Source organism: Nothobranchius furzeri, chromosome 1, assembly GCF_043380555.1.
Source record: "Nothobranchius furzeri strain GRZ-AD chromosome 1, NfurGRZ-RIMD1, whole genome shotgun sequence".
NCBI classification, from domain to species: domain Eukaryota; kingdom Metazoa; phylum Chordata; class Actinopteri; order Cyprinodontiformes; family Nothobranchiidae; genus Nothobranchius; species Nothobranchius furzeri.
The window spans coordinates 46,869,546-46,888,756 of NC_091741.1; the positions used below are offsets into that span (position 1 = coordinate 46,869,546).

Below are 19,211 nucleotides of genomic sequence, written 5' to 3' on the forward strand. Positions count from 1 at the left end.
TTTGTGGATCTCCCCCACATTTTTGAATGGGTTTGTCGTCACAATTCTCTGCAGGGTGCGGTTATCCCTAGAGCTTGTACACTTTTTTCTACCACATTTTTTCCGTCCCTTCGCCTGTCTGTTAATGTGCTTGGACACAGAGCTCTGCGAACAGCCAGCTTCTTTAGCAATCACCTTTTGTGTCTTGCCCTCCTTGTGCAAGGTGTCAATGATTGTCTTTTGGACAGCTGTTAAGTCAGAAGTCTTCCCCATGATTGTGGTGCCTTCAAAACAAGACTGAGGGACCTTTTAAAGGCCTTTGCAGGTGTTTTGAGTAAATCAGCTGATTAGAGTGGCAGCAGGTGTCTTCTATATTCAGCCTTTTCAGAATATTCTAATTTTTTGAGATACCAAATTTGGAGTTTTCATTAGTTGTCACTTATGAATATCAAATTTAAATGTAATGAACATTGGAAATACATTGGTCTGTGTGCATTGCATGAATATAATGTACATGTTTCACGTTTTGAATGGAATTACTGAAATATTTTCAACCTTTTGATGATATTCTAATTTACTGGCCAGCACCTGTATATATATCAGACGTCAAGCTAAACAGTCACTTGACAGACAGAGTTAAAAAACATGATCGACCATTTTCCCCATCACTTTCATTTTTTAAGTAGTAATTAATAAACATTCAATACCATTACAATTTCCTTTGATTTAATTTTAAATAAATATTTAGAGTGCCCAGGTAGCACATTAAAAAAATGCAATTTAATGGTTTTCTTAAAGTAGGAACGTTTAACCTGTGGCCAGAGCGCTCTCCTTCCTTCTGCTCTGCGTAAACCTGAGCTGATCACTTACTTGTGCGTAATCAAATGTCTATAGGGGAAAAGATGGAAAAGCATTAGCCATGAGGTTCACTTTTGCCTCAGACCAACTTATTGCTGTTTTATGGTGTGGCTGAATCTGCGATCCGCTGCCACGCGGACTGGAATAACAAATGCTGCAATGACATGATTTGTGGTCAGGCTCATGAGGAGTCACTGGCTGGAGCAGACTCGAATTTCATACGTCATTCCCAAATATAAGCTAATATCTTAATTTGACCTTGAATGAAAAATGTTGTTATAAAAGTTGTTTTCATCACGGAGGAGGCAGTGCTCATTTCTGCCTTAAGTCTGACAGCGCGGCGCAGTGCAGCGCAACGCCGGAGTTTGCGCAGCGTGCACTTATTGAATCTGTGTGTGTATGTGTGTGAGTGTGTGTGTGTGTGTGTGTGTGTGTGTGTGTGTGTGTGTGTGTGTGTGTGTGTGTGTGTGTGTGTGTGTGTGTGTGTGTGCAGCACAGCTCCATGAGCCACTCCAGTCACCGCGTCTCGTCATTGGCGCTATTTAAACCAATGTTGTAAAATTACTTATGCCCAGCCCAGATGGGGTTTCTTCCACGAGCGCTCAATTTTTCTGCTTTGGCGCTTTAGGCTGCGAATGCTGTCATTAAACCAGGGAGTATGATTCACTGCAGGAACTGATCTGGTTCTGACAGGACAGATATTGTCCAGAATGGAGAGGCAGTTCTCGTTAAACTGAGAAGTTAAGGAATCTGGCTCGTTATCAGAAGAACAGGGTGGATTAAAAGCAGAAAAATTGCTAGCTGTGCTCTCATTAAGAAAACGAGAACTGACCATACAGCGAGCAGGAGGTGGGGACGCAGAAACTGACAAGTTAAAGAAAATGCAATGGTGATCTGAAATATAAACGTCCTCAGGACAAACACTGTCAGCATTTAGACTCAGGGTAAAAACAAGGTCTAGAGTGTGCCCCCTGGTGTGTATGGGGCCAGAAACATGCTGGGTAAAGCGGAAGGAGTCCATAAGGCTGGAGAAATTCATGGCAAAGTGGTCAGAGGGATCATCAACGCAGATGTTAAAGTCACCAACAATCACCAGTCTGGACAGCTTCACAGTGGAGGATAGGAAGTCACAAAACTCCTGCAGGACAGAACTGTTTGGACCAGGTGGACGATAGACCACAGCACAGTAGAACGGGTCCTTACACCCGACTTTAATCAGCTGCAGTTCAAAGGAAGCAAAGTGACAAGAGGTTGTAGAGCTACATGGAAGATGGTCTCTGGAAACAACAGCTAGGCCTCCACCACAACCAGAACCCAGGGGCTGGCTAAGAAAAGAATAACCACTCAGGCAGAGTTCAATCAGACCAGAATAATCAGATGTTTGCTGCCAAACTTCAGTCAGAAACAGAAAATCCCGGTTTTTAGAGAAAATTAAATCATTGAGCAGGAAGGACTTATTGTTAACAGAGTGGGTGTTCAATAGGGCCATGCTGAGTGAGGAGGAGGAATCAGAAACTACAGAAACAGCTGGAGTTAGTGGACGTAAATTAGTAGGGTTAGATCCACGGTGTTTATAAAAACTACTTATGGAGGGAACAGGAGGAGAAACCACTGAGGAATGAGGATAAACCGACCTTAAAAAACTTTGATGGAGAAACCGCGCCGCAACGCGGCCTGGCGGGAATGCGGAAGTGGCGCTCAAGTCGCCAAACAAAGAACAAGAAGCTAGAAGATCACGCTGATGTTTACTAGATAAACCACGCTTTAAGAGAAGTCTTATTCTCACCTGGATTCCTGCTCACTTACCTCTTTTCCTCCGACGTTTTCCCGGGACCAGATAAACTTAGCTGGAGGCGCCCTGGTTGGAATCGTCGTTTGGCCCTGGGCCAGTGCATCACTCAGATAAACAAACAGGGAGGTACGTCCCCTGTGCATCTTGGGCGATCGTGAACGAACCAAAGGACAAAAGAGTCTGGCGATCATAGGAGATGGTAGAAGGGACACTACTGAAGAGGATCGCAGACAGGAGCAAGGTGGAAAACAGGAGGTTAGTGGAGAAAAGTTTGAAAAAGTGGCCGTTGACTGCGGCTAAGCCAAGCACGGGCGCCATCTTGTTACCGACCGGAAGCGGGGGTTTGAGGTTTGCAGATAAGCTACCTTGATGATACATGTAGAAATGAGCTAACATCCTGGGATGAACCCATCATCCAAACAGTCTGCTCGGCACAGCGAGGCTGGCACTGTGGAAAAAGGCGGACTTGGCAAGTCAAGCAGCTGCTTCTGAGCCCAGAAGATGTTCTTATGATAACTACTGTTGTAAAATAAACATATTAGTAGCAATTAGTCCTTACCCTGTACAATTTGTCACTAGACATGGTGCTGGCTGCTCACTTCACGTATCGGCAGTGAGCCTTAAATGCCGACGGCTGGAAACCTTATTCTGTTGTTGCAACTACATCCACCTCCTCCTGTAGAAACGTGACTGTCTCGCTCCTCTGATTTATACGCTGCCTCATTTGCCACCAGTTGTTTATCAAAGCGAGAGGCACTATCACACTGTCCAGCTCTGAATGTGTGACCTTTACCGAGCGACATGTATGTAAGGGGGCACTTGAAGAATAATGTCCACACATGTAGTTATCATGGGAATGTGTGTGATGCTGGGACCGGATCGTTGGCATGGACGGAGGCTGACAAGCATGAAGGAAAATGTTAGATGTGTGATTATAAGGATGGTGGAATGAACAAAGGCAGCGTAGGCCTAAGCGCTAACCTTTGGCAGGCTTTTGTTGAAGGTGGCCGCTTCTGGTTTTCCCAGGTCCCGGCAGGATTGAGACGGGGCATCATAAATCAGGGAGCAGGCTAGACAAATGAGGCTTGTGTAAGTTTAACTCCTCCATGGTGCAAAAATATGAAAAGGGATTGTATTTTCACACCTTAGTGTTCATTACTAATGTGCATTTGTGTGCCTAAACTAAACATTTTCAGCTTGTCCTTACATGTGCTGCCACAGAAGATAAAATCTTATTTTATTCAGTCACTTTGCTGTCACTCCCCTCCTCCCTAAGGCAACACGCTCGCTTTCTCTGTTGTTTTTTTTATAGCTTGTTTGAATAAATCTGTTTTTTAAATTTAATCCAGCTGACAGTAACAGGCAGTCTCAGCCCTCTCCCCGTCTACATAGACACACGCACATGCAAAGGTGGAATGAGGAGGAGTGGAACGAAACTTGTTGAATGTTAATGGCTCATTGTTTTCCCTTTACAACGCTGACGTGCTCTGCTGCCACGGTCAGGAGACCATGCCTGACAATTTCTTCTCTGTGTTATGTGGGAGAAAGCTGAACCCACTCATCCACTTTAGCCGCTTACTAACTTTCAGAAACAAACAATCCTCAAACTGCATCAAATTAGTAGAAAGCTAAGTGATTAATGCTGAAGAAAAGTGTCTGAAAGTATCTTTTGTTGGTACAAAATGCTATTAAATAAGTTGTTATGAAGTAATTATAATAAAATATATGAAAGAAAACCCTTATGTAATTGTTGTTTGTCACAGAGATCGTTAACTCGTATTCGGTAAGCACGATGAGGCTGTTGCACTCCAGCTCTGGTTTATTTTACTAGAAAAGACAAATAAAAAAATCCATACAATATTCTGCACAGTCCATTTTGTTTGCAAATCTAAAATAGCAGCAGAAATGTAAAGGCTCTCCATTTTCTTGACAGGGATTCTGCTTCTTAAAGTCTGTAATAATGTTTGTTTGCCCAGGATGAGTGAAACAGCAATTTATTGATTTATGAAACATTAATTCAGATGATGTGTCTGAGTTTTTCTGTCTGCGTCGTGGAGGCAGGAGGATGTAGGAAGGAGGATGGTTGGATAGACTGAGCAGCATTTTGACCCGTCTGTCAGGTGAGGGTGAACCGCAGTTCTGTAGCTAAGCAACCTGGGCACGAGGACAAGGGTGGTGGTCAGCCGAAGAGACAGAAGTCAATAACTGCTTTAAAAGCTCCTCTTTTGGTCTTTAGAGCTTCGCTGCTCTGGCTGTGAAAGGCACACATGATCCAAGCAACCTGCATGGGTGCGCGCATGTGCACGCGCACACACACACACACACACACACACACACACACACACACACACACACACACACACACACACACACACACTTAGCATATTTGTTGATTTTGCACACACAAAAAGGTATTTTTTCTTGCACTTGTTGTAGTTTTTGTGTTCAGATTTGTAATTATTAATACATTATTTTAAATCAACAAATTTACCCCTTATTACAAGAGTGTGAATAATATTCTGACATGGCATTTTTGCTTCTGCATCTCCAGTAGAGGGTGAAACAGTTATATTTCACTGGGATTTCTCAGATTTGCTTTTCTGCCTTTGGCCAGAGACCAGTGTCCTTGTATAACTCGAAGGAAGGTCAGAGCGGACTCTTCCACTCATCCTTCTTCCCTCAGTGTTCACTTAATACAGAACAGTGTTTTCTGTCTTATTTTAAATCTCATTTGCTCACTCTAGGGCTGCCACAGACAACTATTTTAATAGTTGACTAATCATGTCATGCATAAATGAATGGCTTATTGCACCAGGATGCTCTGATATACCCATCATTAGCTTCTAGTTTGATCAGTTATGTCCCATCTAATAGTAAAGACAAGATAATAGCTTATTATACAATTTTTAATTCACTTTGTAACCCATTAATACAAATGTTACACACTCACAATGGAGGTGCACCTAAAACCAAAAATAATTGTACACAAAAATGACTTGTGCTCACACATGAATCCAGCTAAAATAGTCATTTTTGCTTTCTAACAAACTCAACCGTTGAAGAGGAGCACTTTTTAAACACTGTAACGTAGCAGGATAAAATAAATCAGTAGTGTTCGTAACATTAGAGCAAATACGTGGCACACAGTACAAGCCAAAAGTTTGGACACATCTTCTCATTCAACGTGTTGTCTTTATTTTTATGACCATTTACATCGGGAAATTCTCACTGAAGGCATCAAAACTATGAATGAACACATGTGGAGTAATGCACTTAACCAAAAAAAGGTGAAGTAACTCAAAACATGTTTTGTATGCTATTTTGTTCAAAAAGCCACCCTTTGGTCTGATTACTGCTTCACACACTCTCGGCATTCCCTTGATGAGCTTCATGAGCTGCAAGACTGTTGGAAAACCATTTGAGGTGACTACCTCTTGAAGCTCATCAAGAGACCTTTTTTGGTTAAGTACATAACTCCGTGTGTGTTCATTCACAGTTTTGATGCCTTCACTGAGAATCTCCGTCATGAAAATAAAGACAACACGTTGAATGAGAAGATGTGTCCAAAATATTGGCCTGTACTGTATATGTGTGTTCTAATGATAAATCACCATCACTACTGATGTTGTTACACCTATGAATACGAGTAACTCTCTGTCGATGTTAGCAGCTAACAAGAGGTAGTTAACTTACAGAGCAGACTCTTTGTTCTCCGCCAGGACGTGCTTCTTTTTAAGGTGCTCGTGCGTCGCTGATGGGCTCCCGTTAAAGTAGTATTTCACTTAGCAGATTTTGCAGTCTGCGTGCTTCTCTTTTGTCTTTGTAAAATGCTCCCAAATGTTTGAGCTACGTTGCCAACTCGCTATAATGTCATCTTTCTCCGGTGATTCTAATTCAGAGGCTGATCTGGATGGCTAATGCTGCGCATGTGCCTCGGACAGAAAGCAGTCGCCTGGTGTGCTGCAGCAGGCAAGATTCAAAAAATGCTCGAAGAATAAACAACGTCAACTTTTAAATTCATAGTCGACTAATTGTTTGTCGACGTCGTCAGGGCAAATTTACTAATCGTGGCAGCACTAGCTAACTCTTTGCTCATTATTGTCTGCTTCTTCCTCTCTAGTCCTCACTGTCCTTCTTCAGTCTCCAGCAGTCTCTTATCCTTCACATTTACTTATTTAATTTTTATGGTGTCTCTTTGTGTCCCTTCCTCTTGTCTCAGTCTCTTATCCACGGAGATGGATTTCACTCAGGTCCGCTTTTAAAAAGCAGCATGAGTGGAATGTGTGTCATTTTTCTACTTAACTGGATCATTTGTATTTATTCACTCATCTTATTATTGACGCCTGCCTTAACTGGAAACAACGTGAAGGCTTTTTAAGGGGGAACTGGCAGCCTCCCCTTAACCCTATTAACCCCAGAAAGAACCCAAATGATGATAGATGGACAATGTGGTGACTGAAAACGCAATCTGTGGTAGGGACGCATAATCCATACCATCGACGGAGCCGCAGTGTTTGTTCCTTCTGGATCTGTGAGTGCTGCTGGGGCCCGAAAACGAGTTGGACATGATTTGTTGTCTGGGAGTTGACTTAAACAAACCACATTAAGGTTTGGGCTGAAGAACTGCCTTTTGCTTGTTCAGGAAAAATCTTAAACAGTAAACCTTAAAACCTTAAAAGCTTTTTGAAAACTGCAGTAAATAACTTTTTTTTACCTCACATGTTTGTGAAAAACCTTAGATCAAAGTAAGCTCCAGTTTTTGTATGAGCAAACTATGAAATTTCTCTCAGTTTTCTCTGTGTATTTATTATCTGTTTACTCAAAGGTTTAATGAAACCTTGACCAAATGTTGGCTCCCCCATGGCTCTGGCTAGTAATTCTCTTCCCCTCTACCTCAATAGACTCATTTTTAAAAGCATAACACCGGTGTTTTAGGGCTCAGTGATGTTGAAGAATGAAAACATCTGGACATTTGCTATTAAACTCACATGCATGTTTTTTTAAATTTTTGTAATTTTTATGTTATTTTTTCCCTTTTTAAGATCCTTTTTTGTCATAACAATTAATTTCAAGTGAAAGCGTGGATGTGCTTGTAGTATAGTATCCCCAGTGAGTCGTGGAGGATGGCTGCTTATACTGAGCCAGGATTCTCTGGAGGTTTCTTCCTGTTAAAAGGGAGTTTTCCTCTCCACTGTCGCTTTATGCTTGCTTGGTATGAGGATTGCTGTATAGTCACTGACACTAGTCAGTGACTTGATGCAATTTGCTGGGTTCCTTATATAGGAAACATTATTTCTGATTGGCTTAATGAACTGACCTGAATTGGAATTTTTATTATGTGAAGTGCCTTGAGACGACTCTTGTCGTGATTTGGCGCTATATAAATAAACTTGACTTGAATTGAATTGAATATAGTTGCTGTATTTATTTCTCATTATGTCTCATTCAAAAAGTCTGCAGATAAACTGTTGCTGTGCTTTGTGATCTATTATTTTAAATCAGGTGAAAGTTTGGTGATGCTGTTGAACTTTGACTGAATACCTTTGCAGCGTGTAGACACGAGATGTTTGTACAGGAGGAAAAGCAACACATTTCTACTGTGTTGCTACACAGATTGTCACATTCAAGGTCCTCTTTTCATCTCCAGTGTGTTTCTTCCTCTGCTATGAGACAGTGACATCTCCTTCTCTGGCAGCAGAGACTCTACAAACACAAGCAGAACTCCCAAACTGATGGTGACAAAATGACATGCTCTCCGTGTTAAAAATGCCACCTCTTTTGCTCTTTTCTTTGTGGCTCACTCGACTAGTGCGATGGACCGGGCCTCAAGTGCTGCACACGAAGCATTCTGTCTGAAAAAGGGTCATTACTTACCTAGTGGTGCTTCTCTCTTTGTCTTTATAGTATGTCCGCTGGAGTGGACCCCATCTCCTTCACCTCTGCATCAAGTGTCTTTGCATTTGTCTTTAATCTCTTCATGCTGTCTCCCATCTGTCTTCACAGTTGAGATGCGTGTGAAATTATGACAGATGAACATGGCTGTTCATGCACTTGTATCACATTTTGTTCAGCTATTGAGGCATGCCGTATCAATAACAGAGATCTATGAATGTCATTTTAGAGTCTGATGTTAGAGCAGATGCTTGTCGTGGTCAATGTGTGTTGGTTTGACAAATGGACCGGTACAGTTCCCTGCTCAGTTTATGGAGTAACGCATGCAGATTGTATGAAAATCCAGGAATCAATCTTAGAAACGCCCCCCAGCTCACAGTCAATATGCTCCTTAAGGATTGTAGACCAAGACACGAACCCATTAGAACACATTCCATCCATGGAAATGTGCTGACTTGGCCTGAAGGATGGTTAAATGATGGGACGGCGTTAAGTGATATACAGACATCTTGAAGATGAAGAAGCACATTGGCAAGACATTTTCAGATGATCTGTGCAGCTTCATTACGTTAAGTTATTTTTTTATATTCTGTGTCTCTCAGCCTAATTCTTTGTTCTATCCAAAGGAAAATGTTCCTTTGTCCTGCTTCTCTTAAACACGGCCGTTCCAGTTTCTCTTGTGGAGTATCTTTTTTTCAGTGGAAGGCTCTCAATCTTGCCCTTCACTGTTATTCTTTTTCTCTTCTCTGACACGTTCCCATCTGTGATTTATGAATCACAGCAAAGAAATTATAATATAGATATCTAAACCAACCTCTGTCATTCTTTTGTCGCCTCTATCGGTACATCGAACCTGCAGGGATTTTGTGTTTGCCTGTTGATGGTTGGCCTGGAGGGGGTTGGGTTGGAGGAGGAGTTGTTATGGAGACCTTTCATGCTACTGATGGCAGTGAGTTGAAACCCCATATAACTGTTTAGATTTACTGTCTCGGGGGTGGGGGCACACACACGTAAACTCTTGGAGCGCAAATAATAACCAACTGTATATGGCTGGATGTCTATTTATTTCTGTGCATCGTACGACATAGAGCTTTATTAAATATACCATGAATCTCTGGAGATTCATGCTGGGAAAAGGAAATAAATACAAGATTGAAAGAGGCCATTGAGTCAGAGTGAAGATATGGTTCAATGTGTTGATTTCCTTAGATGACTTTTTAAGTTACAGTTAAATGTAAAAGGACCATTTACCTGGATCCATGCTTTTAGTTTGCAAAAATAAAAAAAATTGTTTAAAGGTCCCATTCACTAATTTTTTCAATACATTTTGTGTGTGTGTGTATATTAGTATAAATCAGGTGTAGGCAACCCTGTGGTGGTGGGGTGTGTGTGTGTGTGTGTGGGGGGGGGGGGGGGTTCAGAATTATGAATCTTACTATTATTATATATGCAAATGTCTTGCCTCTGATTGGCTAATAGCAATGCTACTCTTCCACTGACTTTGTTAAAAAAAACTCAGAAAATTGTAAAACACATTTTTTTGGGTAAAGCCATGTTCTGCCACATTGTAGGGTTACTAGTAGTTAGCTTCTACTAGTCTAGGTGCACCCCGCTCTCTCCTGGCAGAAAAATCAACACAGCCTTCCATGGCCGCAAGCCAAGGTGGGTGAGTCAATAAATACCAGTTTTCTCTGTGAACCAGAAAAAACTGGCTTTTCTGGCCTGATAATTTTCCAGCTATTTTCTTTCTATGGTTAATGGAGGCTATGGGGGTTGAAGAAGAAGAGCAAGACTTTTGTACGGCTTTGAGGAGATTCTGGTTCACCATCCAGTGCCTCAGGGTGGTAAAGCAGTGTGCTACCAACATTGTTTTTAGTGGGGACGGTGTGCTGCTGACCTCTACTTTGGACGTTGTGGATCAGTGGGCGGAGTACTTCAGAGACCTCCTCAATCCTCGTCTTCCAGTGAGGAAGCAGAGTCCGGACACTTTGGGTTGGGCTCTCGGATCTCTGGTGCTGAGGTCACTGAGGTAGTCAAAATTAATCTCTAATTTCCGTCTGGGATTAATAAAGTATCTTTGAATTTAATTGAATTTGAAAAGCTCCCCGGTGGCAAGGCTCCAGGGGGTGGATGAGATCCACCCAGAGTTCCTTAAGGCACTGGATGTTGTGGTGGCTCTGAAATATCGCGTGGACATCGAGGGCAAACCGGGGTGGTGGTCCCCCTTTTTAAAAAAGGGGACTACAGGGTGTGTCTTGAGGCGGTAAAGGGTAGAATGCCTTCTCCAGGTCAAGGATGGGGTCCTGCTCCAAGTAGAGGAGTTTAAGTATCTGAAGGTCTTGTTTAGGAGTGAGGTAAAGATGGAGCGCGAGATTGACAGGCAGTTGGTGCTGCTTCTGCAGTGATGTGGGCGCTGTACCGATCTGTCGTGGTGAAGAGGGAGCTGAGCCGCAAGGCACAGCTCTCAATTTACCAGTCGTTCTACGTTCCAACTAGAGGTCGACTGATATTGTTTTTTTATTGCCGATACCGATATGAGGTGGTCGTGGTCAGCCAATGGTCGAAAAGTGCTTCTGATTTTTTGGGGCCAATTTCATGGCCAATATCTCGATGTTTGGCACCTTATCTAGATGCTTTATCACTAGCTCTGGATGCACAAGATTTCTGAACCTTATCTGTTTTTAAACACTGGATTTAACCAACTGTTGAATCTTAATTTTGTGCACTGCTCAGTGTTAAAATCAAACATTCTAACAAGATTAATAAAAAATACCAATTAAATATACAAAAGAGGCAAAAAAAAGAAATGCCAGTTGATAATGTTTCAAGGCATTTGTTTAGCAGATGTTTTATTGGGATGCACATTTACATGTAAGTAAAATATTTATAACTTTAGAAAGACAGATTCTACAGAAAAATGCATAACAGTGATGTAATAATCAATAAAATACACAATAGTAACCTGCTAAAACAACATCAGCAACATCTAAAGTTTGTTCAGTCTTTTTAACTCATTATTTCATAACATTTTCATGTAAAATATAAACAAAATCCTTTAGAGCTCTTGTCTCAGCAGCAGCTTCCGTGCCTGGAGATGGAGAACCTTCAGGTTGGATTGTTTTTACATTTTTCAGCTCATAGCTCACCAGCCTCCTGCTAATATCACACCTTGCTTTCCTTGGTTTGGCCCCATGACTTGCTTCCATGCTGGATCTGACTTTTGTTGAGCCATCAGACAAAAACGAATCAGGAGAAACGGTTGTTAGTGTTTACTTAGAGCATCCATCTTCAGTTGAGTCTGTGGCAGAAAGAGCAGAGGAGAACTCAGCACATTACAGTCTATATGATAAATATTAGAGAAACGTTTAAACAACAGCACTCATCTATTAATAAAAGTGCACCCTAACTATTCACTAGTGTTACTGACTGTTGATGTTGGATTTTACGTGGAAACGAAGCGTACAAATTAAAAATGCAGTCTTTATTCGGAACACATCTCTGCTGTTTCTGATCACAGATTACATGATAAACAGAAAAACACAAGAGCTTGTACTTATATAGCGAACATTTTCTGTGGTTTCTGTTCATTGTGTCATCCAAATAAAAACTGGAGAAGCAAGTGATGTTCTTTGGCTTCGACCCACATGAGAAAATGTTCCCAACATAGAACACCACCATCGGGAGAGGGGGTGCAGATGCCGCTGGAGTCTCCTCTTCTCTCCTCCGCACACAGAGTGAAATTCTCCGACTCTCATACAGAAAAATAATTTTATTTATAAAACTGGAGCTAACATATTAAGCAATAAAGCAGCTGAGAGTTAAAGACGGTCTCTAAAGTTGACAACAAGCTAGCCTTGCATTAGCAGCATGCTGCTTGTTACCGGCGGTTCTTACGGCTCATTTTTTCTTTCACTCAGCTAAGTATTATTTCATATTTTATTTTTAATTCACACCAAATACACAGCTGTAGGGTTTTGAAACGCCAAAGAGAAGCCTTACCTTTTACTCAGATAAATCGGTCGACCCCTATTTCCGACTCTCACCTTTGGTCACGAGCTTTGGATAGTCACCGAACAAATGAGATCGTAGATGCAAGCAACAAAAATGAACTTTCTCCGCAGTGTGGCTGGACTCTCCCTTAGAGATAGGGTGAGAACCTCAATCATCTGGGAGGGGCTTGGAGTAGACCTGCTGCTCCTCTACATCAAGAGGAGCCAGTTGAGGTGGCCCAGGCATTTAGTTAGGATGCCTCCCTGGTGAGGTTTTCCGGGCACATCCAAACGAGAGGAGACAATGTCTCTCGCCTGGCCAGGGAACACCTTAGGATTACCCTGGAGGAGCTGGCCCAAGTGGCTGTAAGGAGGGAAGTCTGGGCCTCCTAGCTTAGGCTGCTACCCCCGTAACCTGAACCGGATAAGCGGCCGAAAATGGATGGGTGGCTGGATGGGGGTTGAAGAAAATGCTCATGTTCAGCAAGCATGTGAAACGGCCGATGGTATTTCAAAAAGAGCAAGTGTTACACAGTTTCTCAGTGAACAAGACTTTTAAAACTATCCTTTTTCTGCTAATTTGATATTCAGTCCTGAATACCTTTCCATCATCTTATTTCAGCAGAACCATTTCAAATGAGGAAATTCTGTTTCATATGAAGAGTTTGCCAGTCATAGTTGCACCAAAATGAGGACAGGGAGTAGCCAAAGTATCAAAGGTGTAAAAGTCAAGCAGCTCTTGGCCAGTAGAGCCCTTTTAAACTTTGTACGTCTAAAGTTTTTACAAAACCTGACTCAAACTGCTGGGAGGATTATGGTAAAGCCTGTATGCTTGGCCCTTGGCCTTGAGAAATATTAAGAAGTCTTCTTATCGCCAGTTCAAATGGATTTACTATTTGGTGAACTCTTGCTAAAATGTAGGTAGTACAATTCTAACTTGCATCAATCCTTTTTGAGTTCAACTTATTAATTATCTCTGGAACTACATGGCTGGAACAAAACAAGGAGGCAAATGTATCAACATGCCTCTGGCCATCATTTCCCCACGTAAGAAACACAGTGAAGGCAAGCGTTTGCTTTGGGAATTTGAAACGGTGTCCTTGTTTATGAAAGCTCAGGTTACATGGAAACTGGATGATTTGTAGCTGTTTTTGACTATATTTATAATGAAACCTTATAATTCCCATGGTGACAGAATCGTCTGTGCTTTATGAAATGCTCTAAACTGTGTTCAGCTTTCAGAGCATAATCTTTTCCTTGGTTTGGGGCATTGAGATAGAAGATTACCTGGAGATCACTTAAATTCATACTTATTTCCCAGCAGTTTTGTTAAATTTGCAGTTTATGTTTGTGCTTTTTTAATGCGAGGTGCTACTGAAAGGTAGATATAAGGGAGTGTTCTCGTATATTTTATGGTGTTTTCATTGTGTGACTTTTCTGTGATTTTTGCATGTTCTCCCTCTGCTTTTTAATACCATAGCAGTCACACTATAATAAATGACACGAGGGCACTTAATGTGAAACTGAGGAGGAGGGAGGGGAGGTTATAGTCATTCTGCAGCGGCTGTGTGCGGATGGCAGTGAGAACTTAATGTTAATCTTAATGACAGATGATAGAGGATGCAACATTCTGCCACGGTGTGTGTGACAGAGTTATTGTCCCTATGATTAACTCCACCACGTTCTCAGCCCTTTCCCCTGAGAAAAAAACCGAGATTAAGCATAAATAGAAGTACCACTGTTTAGTTCTTCATCAAGAAATGCTCTTCACTTTTGCCCACCCTCATTTCCTCTGTCTGCCTATCCCTCTCTCGCTCTCTCTTTGGGGCCATCACTGGTGATAAACACTGGTGGTTTCTATCAGCGGGATGCACCTGGCATTAACGCAAACGCTTAAAAAAGTAATTAGTGGGCATTTGTGACTCCTCTCCTCCCTGTAGATGCCCTATAGGCAGTGTAATAAATGAGTGCCTGGATCTATAGGAATAGAATGGCGGTGATTTCTGCCGTCATCGTTCAGCACCCTGACGCAGAGCAATGGCCTTGTCACGTGTCCTAGAAAATGACTGAAGCTCACACTGATGGATACACAAATGTAGAACGTCTCCCAACAGTATAATATTCTAGCCTGCACTGTAAGGATGAATGGTGGTGCATGGTTCTAGTTGTAGACCTGCTCCAGAACCTAATTTAAATATCCTCATGCTCAAGATAAGACTTTAGCCTGCGGCAGGTTTGCTTGGAAATTGATTATTATTCATCCCTGAGTTTTAATTGTTGAATATTTGGAGGCAGCACCCCATATTGTTTTAATTTGTCAGCAAGTTGCCAGCAAGGACTGTATAGATTTTTGCAGCACTGTGAACCAGTAAGACCATGTGGTGATGCACATATGTACTTGTCTCGATTGCTACAGCTTCCTGCTGCATTGCACCCTGAGTAATGACCCATGCATCCAATCCCCCACTTTGTATCCAACAGGGGGTAATTTTTCTCTCCAGGATGCAAATCAAACATCTGATTCTGACTACAGGGGCTTGGCTCCACCACCCAATATTCCTTTGAGAGGTCCGGAGTTGCTGGCAGGCAAAATCCCATTCCCTTTCACACCAGTGCGAGGCGTGTTTAGTGGGGCAGATGCTGAGTCCTGAGCAGTGATGTGAGCAAAACGATGACACCACTATTAGCATAATGGGCCAATAGGCATGTGCAAACGTAGTCATTATGGATTTTTATGGGGTGTGTGAAGAGACAGACAAAAGCAGTTAATGCTGCAGGACACCAGTGCTGCTGGGAAGTCCCGCTGCTAGGTCTAGAGACAACATCCAACTCTTGCATAAAAATCATTTAAACATACAAAAGTGTAGAAATATCCTTCATTAAAATACCAATTACATCAGCGTAATTAGCAGCAGGTGATACATTTAAACATTATCAGGTGAAGTTGTGCGCTGCCTACAATATGAATATTTTTGATTCATTCTCCCAAATGGATACAAAACTATGAAATTTTCCATTTTTCCAGTTTGGAAATATTTAATCATTTTTTCATGCATTACACAATTTGTCCTGACTAATCAGATGCTTTTTTTTTTTGAAGGAAACATTAAAGATGTGGTCCACTCTTTTAATCAGTACATTTCCAGTGGTCTCTAGTAGGAATGAATGCTTTGTAAGTTGTACTCTGAGTACAAAAAGAAGGCCTGATATGACTGTTTCAGGAACTAGAAGACTGTCAGATCAGAAGAGAGCTTCAGACAGCAGGATTTGGAGTCTTACTTATTAATATTTGGACATATTACCTAGGGATGCACTGATCAGGTTTTTTGCTGCCGATCACCGATACCGATATCAAAGAATGCTGATCACCGATACCGAACACGTGGATTGACCAGAAATTTTCTACAACATTATAATGAGTGCTACAAACTACATAATCTGGGAATAAAGGAAACATAACCTAATCTAAAATGGTCTGATCGGTCTGCTTTGATCTATTTTGAAAACTCCGATCAAAACCGATAGGGGTGCTATCGGCCGATTGGGATCAAATGCCGATCCATCGCTGCCTCCCTAATATTACCTCTGATTGTCTAACAAGCAATGCAGCTGTACCACTGACTTGCAATGTTGTTTTACCTCCACGAATAACAAAAGCCTGCAGGAGTTTAGCCATGTTGTGGAGTTGCTAATGCTAACGGTTAGCTTCAACTAGGCCGACACGTTCTCTGCTATTTCCTGACGCTAAACCAACAACTGCCTTCCCTGTCGCGAGTCAAGGTGGGTGAGTCCGTGGATGTTGAGGCATTTGAAATGCTAGCATTTCACCATCTATTTTCTATCAGAAGCTAATGCGGGGAATAGGTGTAGGAGACTTGTTTCATGTTCAGCCTGCATGAAAAACTCGGAGACCATTTATAATCAGAAATAGTCAATAAAAAATGTTTTTTCAGTGTTCTATATCTTTAACTTTCTGAGGCTGTCCTCACCGCAGTCCAGCAGCACTGATGAATCTCCTGTTTTTTCAGGATGGAAATTTTGTTTCAGTTTTTAGGAAACCCTCTGGCCTCTCCAGGGAAATGCTGAGGTGTACACAGCAGGTGTGGACCAATGACCTGCCTTTCAGCAAAGCAATACAGTTCTGTTGATTCTTGCGTCAGGTGTTTTAGAATGGAATCACACACACACACGCACACACACACACACACACTCACACACACACACACACACACACACACACACACACACACACACACACACACATCTGTGGGCTCTAACTACATGGCCTCTCTTGAGATAAACCTAACAATGTTTTGTTCTTCCTTTTCATTGCTGTCATTCTTGTCATTGAGCAACATTATGCGTTTAGTTAGTTTAACATTTTTATCCACCCATTCTTTCCTGTGTTACGTACATGTTTGTGTCTTACACTTTTGATTTGGTTTTGTTGTCCTCCATCTTCTCACCTCCTGGTAAATGCAGTATTTTCTCTTTTCACACTCTTCGGTATGTCTTTCTCGCCCCTGCAGGAGGTATGAAGTGAATCCTGTGTGTGCAGACCTTCAGGGCCAGGTCCTTTCCTGTTACAAGGAGAATGCTGGAAAAACTCTGAACTGCTCCAACATAGCAGCTCTTTACCTTCAGTGTGTCAACAATGCCAAACAGGTGCGTTTTAAACTGAATTATTTGTTTGAAAGTCAAAAGTGTTGCGGTTCAAATATCTGTCCTTGTTGCAAGATGGTCGCATGACCCTGCATGGAGAAGCGGGCATAGAAAATGGAAGGATGAATGCCAAGTTCAAGGAATTACATGTAATCAAAGTATTTTACACCAAACTGCAAATCTATCCCACGTTATTAACTCCTTTACTTCAACTACTAATTATGACAAGTCTGTCTTACACATCATCCCACTCCTTAAGGAGAAATCATCCTTACAGTCACAATAATCACCAAAACCACCTGCCTACTATAAAATGTGCTAGATGAGCTCTGACCCATGGAGACATCCACACAGACCCTCTTGAGGGGTTCTGTTGTGTTTGGCACGGCGACATTGGCAGAAGATGTGTTGAGACCTGTGGGATGGGGGTGGTGCTTGTGCGGGTGGATGTGGTTCCAGTGCACTTCGAGGATGCTCTATTGGATTGGGATCTGGGGAGTTTGGGAGCTGGTTTTGCTCAGTTTTTGTATTCATCAAATCCTACCTGAGCAGGTTTTTGTAGCGACGAGGAAAATTTTCACGCTGATGAAGGCTGATACTCAAAAATAAGGGTTTTGTCAAAAAATGATATGTATGTGAACAAAAATAACTTTTATTGTTAGAAGATGCTTATGAGATACTTGGATATGCCAAAAAGTGCTGACACACATACAGGTGTCTTTTTTTAAATATTTAATTATTTTATAGTGCAGACTTCTGTAGTTATTTCTAGACAAATCATCCTTTTAATCAAACCATTCTCAACTAGAGGCCGATATTGGTTTTGCTATTGCCGATACCAATGCCGATATATAGGAGTCATGGTCAGCTGATGGCCGATATCTAGGCATTTTCTGCCTTATTTTAATGCTAAATGTCACTAATAACATCAGTTGATGCACAAAATCTTTGAAGCGGAATCAGTTTTTTTACTCTAAATTTAACTAACTGTTCAATCTTAACTTTGTGCACTGCTCAGTGTTAAAGTCAGACACCTAAATAAATTTAATTTAGAGTATTTATCATGCAGATGCTATTAGTGAACGTAAAAATACATTTAAATTCAATTCTGTAACAGAACCAGGCCGCCCGAGCATGTGCCTGACTTTAAATTGACTTTATTAAGGACAAATCGGCTATTGCAGATACATTAAAAAAATAATAATAATAAATTAAAAAACAACAGTAAATATCGGCCCAATATATCATTCTACCCCTATTCTCAACTATCACTCAACAGTAGGACATTCAGATCTAAGCTTTTTCTTTTGTGTATTTTGGGTAAAACTGGATATAATTGGATGGGAACCCAGCTAATGAGGGTCTGTTGAGTTTCAGTGCTGTTTGAGATCAAGTCATCTAACGGCTATAAATCTGCACCGTTTTCTCGTTAGAAGACAAACATTTTCAAACAAAAGGATGTCACATCAACCTGAACATATCCCAACTTTTCAACCCAATTCTTTTCCTTTTTGAAAGAACGACAAGCATGTGCAAGCACCTTCCTGGACAGACGACGTGTAAGTCCCTTATCTGGTTAAGTAGTTGTACGTGGTGTAATCTGTGTTACAGAAGTATTCCCATCCAGCTGCAGCATTTGTCACTGACCCTATAGTTACGTCCAGCACAGCTTTCCCTTTTTAATGTCTAGATGAGTTGATGTAATTTGCACAAGCACACACCCTAACATGCATTTACAGTACACCCTCTGACTGCTGGCTGTTAGACAGGAAGATGTCATTTCCTGTGTGTTTCTGGCGCCTGAATAAAACTCTTTAAATAGCTGGTTTGAACCTTACAGTATATTTCCATAATACCTGCTGACACAGGCGTTCCCGACTGTCTCCGTGTATGTTTTAATGTAATAAGTCCGGGAGAGCAGCAGCCACTGGTTGGACATCCTCGTCTCGTCTGTGCTCCCTCTGTTCATTACTGAGTGCAAATGTTTTTTCATCCTCCATCTCCCACAGTCAAAACATTCTGGTTATAGTCATGTCACT

The 19,211-nt window shown here is 41.6% G+C and overlaps 1 protein-coding gene across 2 annotated transcripts in view; it reads left to right on the forward strand.

Moving 5' to 3' along the window:
• The window catches only part of chchd3a (coiled-coil-helix-coiled-coil-helix domain containing 3a), a 76,783-nt gene that overhangs the window by 54,576 nt on the left and 2,996 nt on the right, over positions 1-19,211 (forward strand). The window contains exons 8-9 of one of the 2 annotated variants that reach the window (XM_054739725.2): positions 17,040-17,175; positions 18,691-18,731. In XM_054739725.2, the coding sequence (XP_054595700.1) occupies positions 17,040-17,175; positions 18,691-18,731 (177 nt within the window). The remainder of the gene's footprint in view (positions 1-17,039; positions 17,176-18,690; positions 18,732-19,211) is intronic. The other variant, XM_015959210.3, reaches the window with a different exon arrangement.